Here is a 13,933-nt window from a genome sequence, read left to right as displayed (position 1 = left end):
TAAGAACATGACAAATAATTCAAACGCAGGTCAAAAGGTTATCGGGGACACAACTGCGCAGAATCTTTCCTCCAGATTCTGGTTCTGAGTCTGACTCAAAATTTGCCTGGAATTTCTCAGTTGTCAACATTCTAGGTTGACGACTTCTGTGGCATTAGTTCACTATTTGATGCCTGGGATTTGGTAAGTCAACAGTCAAGTTACCTCAGTCGATAAGGCGTTTGACTATGGTGCGAGAGGTTGCGGGTTCGAACCCTGGCGGTGGTTTAGTACGCTCTCGTGGAAAAATTGAGTTAGCTTGAAATTCCCCTGGATAAGGAACTTACTGCTACTTGTCTCGTTGTAACCTGTACAAAACTCGGGAGCTGATCCTGGTTGTGATAGTCATTGTGGAATGTCTAGGGTGTGCGCTCTTGAAGCTGCAAAGTTCCTGTGTTGTGGCTAAATGCTTTATGGAACTGCTTGAAATAAGATACATTAGATGGACAATTATAGCTATAATAAAAACCAGAAATAAAGATACTATTTTATGTCTGATGATCCTGTGTACCAAATAACTCACAGGCCATGATTGTTAGTATCACATACCTAAGTAAAGCACCGCAGAGTTGTTCCATACTATCCAATCACAAACTGTGCTGGAGTTTGGTTGACAGAATTGTCAGACTCAAACTTTTATTTCCGATTTTATTTGTACCCAAGAAATATAAAAATGTTGTCTCCGCATTTGAAAAGTCTATGTATTGAAACATTACAAGTAATAAACTCATTGCATATGCTTAAATCTAATATTTCTTGTATTTTGCCATAATGACTTTGGTTTGTATGTTTGCATAGCTCGTCAAGATGCAGCTCATGAGAAACGCATCAAACTCAATTACGAGGAGCTGAACCCATGTCTGATCCATGCCACCAAGGAGTGGGAGAGATTACTAATACAACCTAACAAGTCTACTGCCAAGGTTGATGAGGATGAAATCAATCGCCTATTCAAGCAAGGTACGATTCAACTTTATTTATTTATTTATTACAAGCATTTATATGGTGCTCTACAAAGCACAGAGCGCCACCTATCAACGCTCATCTGATCTGTTCTGAAATTGTGAATATTCAAACAGCTCTATGAAGGATTTGGGACAGACAGGGGATATCCTACTGTTTTCTAAACTGACTGTCATATATTTGTATAATTATAATAGGTATGACTCTCTATACATGGGACCACACAGCATAATGTCCCCTCCGAAGGATGGCATACTCTTTTGATTTGGGTAGAACGGAAGTCTGTGATTTAAATCTACAGATTTTGTCAATAAATTAAAACTTTTTTACTAATGCGGCCCATACACGATCAATTTGATTAATCAATATCAAAGACCCTAGATACAAGAGTGGATACAAAATCTACCATTGTGCGCTGTACACATGAACATAATAGTGATTTTATTGTCCAACCGTCAATAAAACTAGATTAGATCTCTTCAATAATATTGAAGAGAAATATTATTTTGTATCCAGTCCTGCATCTAGGGTCCCCAATCAAATTGATCATGTATGGGCCGCATTAGTCAATACCCCAGCAAGTTGCCACCGTCGCGTCGGAAATTGAAACTGGACCTCTCCCACAATGTTGAGAGATTTCAGATGTTCCATTATGAATGTAGAGTGATCTCGATTCATGTGTACCAGACTCGGATCTGGTAACCACCTATGATTGGATGCATAGTAGATGCATTATCCTTCATGTGAAATCGCTACATAAGGGTTGATTGTTGGCAAAACAAGTTCTATTTACAACACTTATATGCATTTTGAAGAGAAGTTTTTTGCTAAACCATAGCTAGTCATCATCATGACTCCCTGAATGTAACTTGAGTCAGTCATCTGATTTACATCCAAAAGTCAAGACTAGTTACAACTCTGTGCCCATACCCAAGTTCACCCTTTTAGGCATGAGAATTTTCCTGCCCAAGCAGGAATTCCTGCTTTTTGTTGTCCAAATTTCTGCATTTTTATTTATTTTTAGCCACATTTTACACGCTTTTTCCTGTTTTTTCAGAATGTTCCTGTTTTGTCATCCTCATGCCTTTAACTGCAGGTCATAACAATAATAATGTGAATTTGTAACAATTCTCATCTTGTGTAATATTATGTTATTCAGGTATACCAAGGAGCAAACGAGGAGAGATCTGGACATTCCTGGTGGATCAACACAAGCTAAGAAAGCAATCTATTACCATGGCAATACCTCATCATGATTCATACGTAGAACTCCTCAAGAGACTCACCACACATCAACATTCTATTCTTATCGATTTAGGTAAGATATGGAATATTTACAGTAAATAAAAACTCAATAGTTAGCATACATGTATGTGCTTACTATTGAGCGCTTTTAAAACATGCAAACATGAAGTGCCCCATTCACAAAAGTGTACAGGGTTTGAGCAAATCATCGATACACATGGATATATATACGAACAAGTAAACCTGCAAATGTGTGTCTCAACCCCTTTAGCTCAGTTGGTAAAGCGCCAGACTTTGGTACAATTTCATGTTTTCAAAAGCGCTCGATAGTAAGCGCATATGCTAACTATCAAGTTTTTACGGTATTTTGAAGATAGCAACAACACAAAAAAATTGTACGAACGTTATATATTTGAGATGTATATTTGGCATTTCCAGTTGAAATCCATACACACCCCCTATGGAAGACATGACATTAATTTCCCACACAGGTATGTATATTTCAAATGGAGTCACCCATTCAGGTGACCCCATTAGAAATTCACACTCCTTGTGTGGAAGATTAAGGTCATGTCTGCCATAGGGGGTGTATGGATTTCAATTGGAATTTCCCATGTCAAGGTATGTTGGTGCATCTTGTTCAAGCGGATTGTGAATGTGAATGGTTCTTGGTTATGAAATTGTCAAAATTTGATTACCACATCAAACAATACAAGTTATATCTGTATCATGTAGATATTAAACTGATTGCGAGGTATAGAATGTTGCACAGACTTATTTAAAAAAAATGTTATAATCCTCATCTAAATACGTCAAAAGTAACTCCCCTTTTTTGAAGACCATTTAACTCAAAACCTGTGTGGCAAATTTTCATCATGGAATAGCAAAAAGAAGCCCAATTCAATATTTTAATACCACATGTGTGGCGATAGCCTTACAATTGCCTTGCTGACATTTTGCATGAAAAAAAAAGATGCAGAATCCAAAGTTCTGCTAAAAAGCTACTTATGACAATGTAAGGGATGAAATCAAAACTTGACCACCCATTGACCAGCGGTTACTGGTGGTTAAACCGTGTTCCATTGTTTAGAACAATAGAAACCAGCTCCAACCGGACGGAACCACCCGGAACCACGTCGGTCGAGTTTTGTTTTCATCCCCAACATGATATTATGTGCATGATTGTCTATGGATCACAATTTACTCTTGCAACTAAAAGCAATTTCAATGAATGTTTCATTTAAGTTTATTACCATTCTCACATGACAAGGTTTGAGAGTTTGTGCATTCTGATTATGTCAACAGGTCGCACGTTTCCTACGCATGCATACTTTGCCAATCCATTAGGGAGAGGGCAGCTATCCTTGTTTAATCTACTCAAGGCTTTCTCACTACTGGATGAAGAGGTCGGATACTGTCAGGGGCTCAGCTTTGTTGCTGGGGTCTTACTTATGCATGTAAGTTGCCTCCTCAATTCTATCAATGATTTCCCTTACAGATCTTTTTGTTACGGGATTGAATACTTTTGAACCAGAGTTGCAGATGCCATTATGGCATTCAGGGCCTAGATTTCGACAAGAATCACAGAATCGATTCTCATAGAGATTCTCGTAAGATTCGGTTACAAGAATCAACTTGATGGATTTTGATTCTTGCAAACCAAGACAAAATCTATGCCCTGGCATTTTCCATGCGGCAGCTGTTCCATGCCAGTTACTGCCATTGCAGTGCAAGAAACTCTAATAGCTGCCTTTATACAGGATGTATCAACGTGATTGTTACCCAACAGTTACAAGTGATTTTTGTAAAAGACTCCCACATCAAAATGTAACATAAGATCCACATAATTTGTTCAGGAGGATCCTAATGCTGCAATTAGAAGAATTTAGGTTTTTATATCACAACTGATGAGTAATGATCATTTTGATGCAGCTTTTATCAATGTTGAAGATAATTATTAGAACTGCAAAATTTATAACATTATGCATGAAGCTTGAATTGAGCCAAGAGATATCTTTTGGAAAAGCATTTTTGTTGCATGCTCTTTATGAACCCTTGGGACTTTTTAATTTGTTTTTATTATTACTGGTACTTTTCCCATAAGCTGAAAAACAAAAACTTTTATGGGTGTGGAAACATGTGCATGGCCAAACACAGCCCACACCTCTATGCACACATACTTAAGCACCACAACAGCTGAAGGAAGTGTCCCATTATGCTTTGCGGTACCATAATAGAACTGAATGTGCCATAGAAAATGTACACACAGAATCCCTCTCTTCAACTTTCAATAACTCACTTAAATCAGGGGAGCTTAGACTTTTGTTTGCAAAAAATATGACCCCTAAAGTATTGTGAAACTAGCCATAGCTCGCAATATCTAAGCGACTCTTGTTTATACATTTGCTATATGAGGCATGCAGATATGCTGCAATGCATGATGGTATACTCGTTTCAGCTGCTGTGCCTAAGCACACTAATATTTGTCCAGTGTCTGTCTTCTGTTCTTTTCTGTCCCTCTTCTCTAGTTCCTTGCCCTGAGTCCTTCCCCTATCTCTTACCCCCTCTTTGATTTCCCCTTTCTATCCCCTCATTCTGTCCCATCTGTGTTCTACCCCTTTTGCTCTCTTTCTCTCACATTATGTTTTAATGAGTCATACTTTTTTTGTTGCTCTAGTTGGATGAGGAGGATGCCTTTGAGATGCTAGTATACCTTATGTTTGGTTTGGGCTTCCGTGAGACAGTATAGACCAGATATGACTTCATTACAGGTAACTACACTTCAAATTTTATTCAAAAAAACAAGATTTTTATTTTTCCAGTTGTTGATACCATAAAGAACAATATTTGTGGGTCACACAATTTTCATGATTTGATGAGGGCCAACACTGACATTTTGCATCATGTAATTTTTGCAAATTTGATACATTTTCAAAGTGTCTGTAGGAAAAAGAAATATATGCCAGCATGAAAATGTTGCCAAATCCATGTCACTCTCAAGATATGCAGAACATATTTGTATGCAAATATTTCATATGTTACAGTAGTTTTGATGTGTCATCACTTTAGGCAACTTTGCCATTTTTAGCATAAACCTTGTATATACTTTGGTGAATTTGCTATTGAAATGCTTACTTTGCACATGTTATCAGGAATACGATACAATACATTTTGTTGTATTCATTTTTCGAGATTTCCACTGTTCCAAACAGTTTGCACATATATTTTACTCGCTGTTTCAAACAGGTACACATTAAAGTATATAGGTCAAAAATATTTTCTTGGGCTGTTAAATTCACAGTTCTGAAATTAACCAGCGAAAAAGGGCAAAAATAAAAATCTTGTGAACATTTTTACTTGACACAGTAATTTGACAAGAACATCTTTATAAAAACAAAACAGAAACATGTGTGACTTATCATAAAAATGACTTTTAACCAACCAAGTACCGTGATTCTTTCCATCAGATCCAGATGTACCAATTAGAGCGTCTTCTTCACGACCATCACCGACGCCTTCACGATCACCTACAGATCAACGACATAGCGCCCTCTCTTTATGCAGCTCCATGGTTTCTTACCATATTCGCATCACAATTCCCGTTGGGTTTTGTATCCAAAGTATTTGGTGAGTAAATAAACAAACACAGGCATAGTTGCCTTTTCAATGGTAGAATAATTTTAGGCAGTTAAAGGTAGGTGATCAGAATTTTTTGTGTTGTGTTTTGTACCACACATTGAGGCCTGTACCACAATAATCTAGTTCCCAAGTTTTGAGGTAAATTGCATTACCTTGTTTGATGTTAGTTAAGTAAAAACGTGTTTCGCAACAGCCCATAGAATGGTTTGTGTGGTATACCACAATTGGGGATGAGGCTGTCACTTTTTCGTTCATAACATCTAAACAGAATATATTTCTTCTAATGCTAATGCCATTTTGATAAGAAAAAGTGGGGGGGGCAATGATGCTGTCGATCAGGTCACCCATCTTCAAGAAATAAAGGGTACTGCAGTATCTTTTGCATCAAAATTTGACCGAGGCAGTAAAAACATAAATGATGTACGAGGCGTAGCCAAACACATTATATGTTTTTACTCCTGAGGACACATTTGGGTGTAAAAGATGCTGCAACACTCTTTTATATGCATTCCATGGATTCGCAACTGTATTTATTTGCAGCCCACAAGGGTCAAATACATATTCCTTTACATTTTAGAGTTGGACAAGTGTCAATTATCAGTAGTCGGTGGGCTGAATTTGGCCAAGAAGCCGTCTGATGAAAACTCCTGATCTATTACTGCAAATACTTATTTATTTATTTATTTATTTATTTATTAACCATATTTAAACAGGGTAACCTACTCAACAAATATTACAATGTTGATTTTCAGTAGGGCCCTGAGACAAACATATAAAAGCATTAAATACACGTAGATTATACATTATTAAAAACCATAAAAATTGAGCTTACATAAATATTACACAGCATTAAAATACCTTATATAAATATTATACAGCATGAAAACCAAGTTTTGTAATTAAAAATAATTCAAAGAGCTACACGAAGTATTTAAAACATATGACATGTATGAGCTGCAGAATTAGTTGTGCTACAATTTCAGGTCTTCTTTGAGTTTCTTTTTGAATTGCATTAATGAGTTGACTTGACTAATATCTTTCAAATAACATTCCATAATACGCTACCTTTGTATTGGAAAGAGCTTTTACCATAATTTGTATTGCACTTTGGAACATATAGATCGCCATTTACACTACCTCTAGTGTTAACAGAATGAATGATATTAACTGGACGAAAACAGATCATTGAGGTAGGAGGGTGCAATTTCATTTTTAACTTTAAACATCATACATCCAGTTAAGAAAATAATACGGTCTCTTATATTCATGAAGCCTAAAGTACGTAATATGTCGCTTATATGAGTTCTGTATGGTACACTTAGTATAATTCGCATTGCCGTGTTTTGGAGTTTTTGAAGCTTATTTAAGTTTTTGAAGCTTATTTAAGTTTATTACACTATACTGGGATTTAAAGAGAATATATTACCATAGTGCCCAAATATTTAAGTTGTTTACATCAAGGTGGAGTATGTACACATGCACAGCGTTAGTGACAGCGTGTGTTGCAGCAAAATTGGATGCATGGCCGTGCATAATACTCGGGTATGGCGTAGACTGTGTCGCGCTTTAATTGCATTGCAGATGCAATAGAGGTACATTATTGCTAATTAACATGACACATTGAGAAAGCAATCATCCAATCAGTTGTTTAGAATTGATGAGTGATATTTTTTATAACACCTTATTTTTGAAAGAAGTTTGGAAAGTTTAATATGACGAGAAACTTTGTCTTGATAATACTAATACTTTCTTAATATCATCTACACACGGACAGACCTCATCTTCCTTCAAGGCTTTGATGTCATCTTCAAAGTAGCTCTTCTCATCCTTGGCATCCATGAGGAGCTTCTACTAGCTTGCAATGGGTTTGAGGCCACCATTGAATTTCTGAAGAATAACCTACCAACCTTTGGAGTGGTCCAGATGGAAAAAGTCATTAATCAGGTAAGATTAGAAAATATACTGCTGTGTAGTGGAGTGCGTCTAAATCACGATCTTTTGTAATTTTGTCCAAAAAACAGAACATTTTTTTTATAAATTTGACATCACAGTTGAATTGTGCAGATTATTTTCATTCTGATATGTATAGTTATATATACTTTAAACTAACAATTTAGCAGTAATGAGGCCCAGATGTTTTCAATAATTCCAATGTTAATACTACCTTTAACTGCAGGGTTGTTGTGTGTAATATTCAATAAGGCTATAATTTCCTCACACATCGCTCATCATTTTTGCATTTATACTTTTCACGGCGATAGTGATTGCAGATGACAATTAAAATATTTAAATGCCACAAAATACATTTTTAGAACATCCTTTGCTGTCAATAATTATTGGTTTGAATTAATTCATCAACGAAAGTTAATATTTGATGAGAAAGGTAAATTAATTAGCAAAAGAACAATTCTAGTTGGTTGTAAATGACTGGTTGTTGCATTCACGTGTCAAGGGATATCGCTCGAAGTTGAGATTTCTTCAACTGGCAAAAGCGTCATCGTTTTTTGCCACAGTGATTGTATCGATTGATTGGCTTGATGCTCTGAAACCCAAAGAAAACACTGAGCATGCTTGAGAATGGCTTTTTTGCAAAGTGATTGAGTATAAATTCAGCTTTAGGCTTGTTGCTTTTAGAGTGACCTTACAAGTGGGACTCCTGAGATGACTCCTTAAACTTGTCTACTCTGCATGTTGGTACTCTTGGCTGTCCAGTCCATGTTATATATACACTAGTTGCTTGACATAGTCTAAATATAGATGTCTGGACATGAGTATGCTGCCAGTTATGCAAGGTTATGCAAATAAACCTACACATTTGTGGGGATGGCCATATGTTTACTATTTGAAGTGGTTGAGAGGTTAATCATTACATCAAATGCTATGAATCACTGTAAAGCTAAATATTTTTGTGGCACGTAATTTTCGCAATTTGAAAGAACTCATTTTTGTGGCATGTAATTGTCACAAAATTAATACATTTTCTTATAGGCCTTTTGGAAATAGTTATATTAGCAGGAGTATAAATTTCACAAATCCATGTCACTTGCAAAATTTGAAATTTTCATGCACACAAAATTTCATTCTTTACAGTATAGGCCTACATACCATATGTCTCACCATTATATTTTGCTTGCATTGATCTCCAACAGGCTTGCAGCATGGACATCTCTAAGGAGCTGCATTCTTACGAGGTAGAATACCACATCTTCCAAGAGGAGATGATCCCTACTCCCATGCAACACAATGCAACGGCAGATATGGATAGTATGGAGAAAGCTAATCGCAATCTACGTAGACATAACAATCAATTGCTGGAGCAGTTACAGGCGGCACATAACACTGTACACAACCATGAGGAAACCATCAGTAGCTTACGGGTAAGGCCTATTTAAAAAAAATTGTAACAAGTGGTGTCATGTTGGGTCAAGTGGTGTCGGGGTGGGACAAAGGGTGTCAGGGTGGGGCAAGGGGTGTCAGGGTGGGACAAAGGGTGTCAGGGTGGGGCAAGGGGTGTCAGGGTGGATCAAGTGGTGTCAGGGTGGGTCAAATGGTGTCAGGTTGGGTCAAGTGGTATCAAGTGGGTTAAGGGGTGTGAGGATGGGTGAATGGAGTGTCAGGTGGGTCAGGTATTGTCAATGTAGGACAAGGGGTGTCAGGATGGATTAAGAGGTGTCAGGGTAGGTTAAGGGGTGTCAGAATGAGTCTCGGGAGTGTCGGGGTAGGTCAAGTTGTGTATGTATGGGTGGGTCAAATGGTATAGGGTGGGCCAAGTGGTGTATGGTGGGTAAAATTGTATAAAAATTGTTTCAAATTTTTGTTTGTTTCAATATTTAATTTTTTTTTACAAACCAAGAAAGCCCCAGGGACCAGCATTTTCCTGAGAAACCCTTATTCTATTTCAGTTACTCAAAGTGATTGGGAAATTGACCTGACTTGTGATACGAGAACTGTCTTGTTATTGTAAAGCATGATGATCTCATGTAATGGTGCTATGAAAGCCCTGTAAAATTAGATTACATTTTATTAGATTAAGCCATCTTAATTAAATCCTGTGTCTCAAAGCTGCCGCGCGCGTTAGTAAAATCGTGCGCGTAGTCCTCTTTGAAAATCAAGAAATTCATTTTTTTATCTCTAGAAGAATAGTAGTTTGTAGCAGTGACTTTTTTGTCTGCTATTCCAACATTTTACAATATTGGATATTATTGGCACAAAATGCTTATCCTGTACTGACATATAATAAAATAAAAAAAAATAAAAATACAGTAAAAACACCGTATTTCGCATTAGGTTTTGAATTTCTTATAAGCTTTCAGACACAGGATTTAATTAAGATGGCCTTAGGCTGTTGTATTTTTACAGGAGTGCTTATTTTTCCCATACCCTAATTTTCAAGAGATTTTTATCATTCATGTTTCTTTTATGGTTAACAAAATCTTTCAAAAATGTGATTTTTTCCCACACACACAAAGTAGGGAATTTGCAAGTTCATACTGCTCACTCACAAATATAAATTTATTCTACAAGTCTTATGTTATATTTGAACAGATCTTTAGCAAATGAAATTCTTATACCATACATCATAAATCACAACTTGCGTTATGTTATTTGGAAGCAAATAATGGGTGTGTCTATCATGATGACGTTTTTGGTTGGAGTTCGTGGATTCAGCTACAGGAGAACAGCACTCTCTTGCCCATGGTGTGTGTTCAAAGCAATCACCCCATAATCATAACAACAGACTGGTAATTTGATTGGCCAGTGCAATTACGCGCCAAAGTTTCTATTTGTGCTCATGAAGGGTACTAAACGGAGCACAGCCCCGTCTGTTGCTCATTAACAAGCGCACACATCAACCAGTGCAAGAGAGTGCTGTTTTGCTCTGTCAGCTGCAGTAGCTCTCTGATTGTTCTTGTTTTACCGAAAAGAGAAAGGCTCTGGGAATCATCCTTCCTCATAAAACACCAGCCATAACATCTAATACTTGCACTTGAAACTTTCAGACAGGACCTGTGTCCAAAATGGTTGGTAACGGTCAATGCGACAGTCTTCTTAAACACAAGCGGGTATCAAGTCTGCGTGTGCGTGTGATCCGTGGTCATCATGTATCACGTCCACCACTTACCAAGCAGGTCACGATGTGATTTCATCACCAGTCAAGTACAACTTTTTTAATCAGTACTGCTTTGGCTCTCCCTGTACTGCAGCCATTCATTCATCAAAGCCCTTGAGAAAGCTTGTCATCTATTTACTTACTCATGTACTAATCGATTTTTTTGTACACAACCAATAAAATTTACCATCATGTTATAAATCACTTTGAAAACCATGCATATCGGCACCTATATATGAAAATCAGAACTTATTGACGTAAACTTTAACTTTCAGAAAGAATGTACTTATTCCAAGCATGACATATTATATTCATTATATTTTGTACAGTATGCACAGATGCAAAAAACAAGCACTGTATGAATATTTGCAATATCCTTATGTACATAAAAGTCCAGTAAGGTATTGTTTTCTTTCACAGGGAAGATGTCTGTTTTTATATCATTGCTATTTTATGTACTAGCGCTTGTATGATTATTGCCCAAATATGCCCAGCTGTTGGATAAACTTTTTAAAATATTTGTTTCAATCTCATTATTATCCATGTTCTTGTTTTGTATCTTTTTGTCTTGTAGTACTAGTAGTAGTAGAGGTAGTATTCTGTACATTTGTCATTCATCTCATTATTAATGTGACTCATTTGCTGATGAATGTTATGCCAAATATTGCATCATTACAGGACATGGAAATAGCTTCCTACAGAATTGATCCAAACAACACCCTCTTGCCAGTAGTGTTTTATTGAAACAGGTGGGAGGGCACAAATCTCAATGTTACCCAAAATTTTCCATGGTTGCTTTATTTTGACAGGGGGTTTGCCAAAGGGTTTTTTCTTGGGGTGGGGGTGGGGGAGGATAAAGGGTAAATGCCTCCATTGCCACCCCTTTATACCGCCAGTGGCTGTACGCTGCTCATACCATGTGACCAACTGCTCATACCATGCAACCATCTGCATGATATGAAATTAAATATATTATTTTCAAATATGTTGACAGGATATATATTTTATGCATGTGGCCCACTAACCCAGCATTCTAAAACAACCCTGTGGATACCCTTTGACATGTATCTACTGATAAAGCTTTCCCTGATCGTGCACATTTAATTTACTGAAACTTTCTAGGTATGAAAGTCATTATGGTAAATTTACAACAGATAGCATAATTTGAAAAAATAAAAATTCAAAAAATTTGAAGTGTGAGGAGAGTAAATTTTGACCATTTAGATAATCAAGTATTTGAAGGAAGTTTCTGAGTGAGGATTATAATATCTAGCATTACCTAATTTAACCAGATATTGATATGGTTTACTTTCTGTACAGGAAAATGAGAGCAGCTTGAAGAGCGAAATTCGTAACCTTAACCTTGAACGAGATGCACTGCTGAATACTGTGAGCAAATTACGGACTCTCATCCCGGAGAATGTCCTCCAAGAAGCTGGTATCAACTTCACGGCACCCATCTACCACAAGAAAACGTCCAGTAGTACTTCATCCACCAACTCCAATAATAGAATAGGCCTAGACGACTTAAAACGGCTGAACAAAGAGGCTAAAGGTGATGAACATGATGGTGATGATGTAAACGGAAGCAGTAAACGTGCATCACAGAGGAGTAGTGATAGCAGTATAAGCAATATTAGTAGTGATATAGAATCGCCGATCTTTGGCAACAAAAACTGAGAGGATATTACATGAAGAGGAACAACTAGGATATGATAAGCAATATTATTTGTACCAGTGTTATCGTTACCTTGTTTTATCTAATGTGATTTAATAGTCAACCTGCTATTTGTTGGATGTGATATCGGCAATTTAAGCTAATATTCGACTTCATGAACCATCCATTCCTAAATGTAATGAGAAATAAGTTGTTTAAAACACTGTCAGCAACCTACTATTTGTTGGATTTATAATCAGCGATTCAAGCTTACATGTGACTTTATGAAGAAAAAATGTAACCATTCCTTTATCTAATGAGAAATGTTTTACCTGACACACTGGTAACAAAATGTCCTTTTCAACCTTGCATTATAATCAGTTTGTGCAAATTTGAGATTCACACTCCTTGTGTGGAAAATTAAGGTCATGTCTACCAGGTGGTGTATGGATTTCAACTGGAATAGCCCCCTGTGGCTTTTCAGAGATGCGTACGATTACACATGTGACAGGATCAAGCTGGATGAAATGTTTGCAGCTAAATCAATTTGGATTTTGAGATACAGTTGAAAGACATCTGAAACTTGGCTTGTGTTTGAAAGACATCTGAAACTTGGCTGTGTTTGATATAATTAGCATTCAGGGTGCTTAAGTCAATCATTTATTTGTTTTTTAAATTAAGAATGGAAAGTTACAAATGGGAATTTATACTTCAAAATACAGTATTTGTTTCTTTGATATAAAATTCCTCATTATCCGGAAGGTTTATACAGTATATCCTCGAATATCCGCCCTTCGATATTTCCATGCTGTCTTGTGTAGTAAGCTAAGGTGCACACATGATCACTAATGACACTGGTAGTTGGCGAAAGTCTGATCGTAAACCCAGAAGTGAACCGGAAGCCATCGTTCCTAAGTTCATAGTTTCAGCATGAGTTTTAAGCTTACCTAACGATTTTAGCAGGCTTTTAACAGGAATTATCGTTCTAAAAATGACCTAATAAACGCCCCCTTTTGGAAAATGCAAAGCCCATAGGGGCGACTATTCGAGGATATATGGCAAGATAATTTTATTTACACATTTTTTGCATTGTATTGGTGCATTGAAAAGAGGGCGCTGAGATGGTATCACTAGAAAATAATGTAGGGGCGCGTATTAGGGGGGTGTTAATTAGGTCGGATACAGTACATGAAGTGAAAAAATGAAAGTTGATAATGTGCAAAAACAATCAGTTTTGTTTCATCATGTCCTATGATTAAAAGGTGTATGTAGACTCCATA

The 13,933-nt window shown here is 36.8% G+C and overlaps 1 protein-coding gene across 1 annotated transcript in view; it reads left to right on the top strand.

Annotated features, from left to right (window-relative positions):
• LOC140160496 (TBC1 domain family member 1-like) overlaps positions 1 to 13,143 on the top strand; it is a 110,188-nt gene extending 97,045 nt beyond the window's left edge. Inside the window, 9 exon segments of the mRNA XM_072183730.1 lie at positions 838 to 999; positions 2,162 to 2,320; positions 3,553 to 3,704; positions 4,925 to 4,984; positions 4,986 to 5,018; positions 5,715 to 5,874; positions 7,661 to 7,830; positions 9,036 to 9,263; positions 12,317 to 13,143. Coding sequence (XP_072039831.1) covers positions 838 to 999; positions 2,162 to 2,320; positions 3,553 to 3,704; positions 4,925 to 4,984; positions 4,986 to 5,018; positions 5,715 to 5,874; positions 7,661 to 7,830; positions 9,036 to 9,263; positions 12,317 to 12,676 — 1,484 coding nt within the window. The 3' untranslated portion in view covers positions 12,677 to 13,143.
• Positions 13,144 to 13,933: the final 790 nt, after the last annotated feature.

Source organism: Amphiura filiformis, chromosome 9, assembly GCF_039555335.1.
Source record: "Amphiura filiformis chromosome 9, Afil_fr2py, whole genome shotgun sequence".
Classification (NCBI taxonomy): Eukaryota; Metazoa; Echinodermata; class Ophiuroidea; order Amphilepidida; family Amphiuridae; genus Amphiura; species Amphiura filiformis.
The sequence above is the reverse complement of the archived record's forward strand: the minus strand, read 5'-3'. Positions and strand labels throughout refer to the sequence as shown.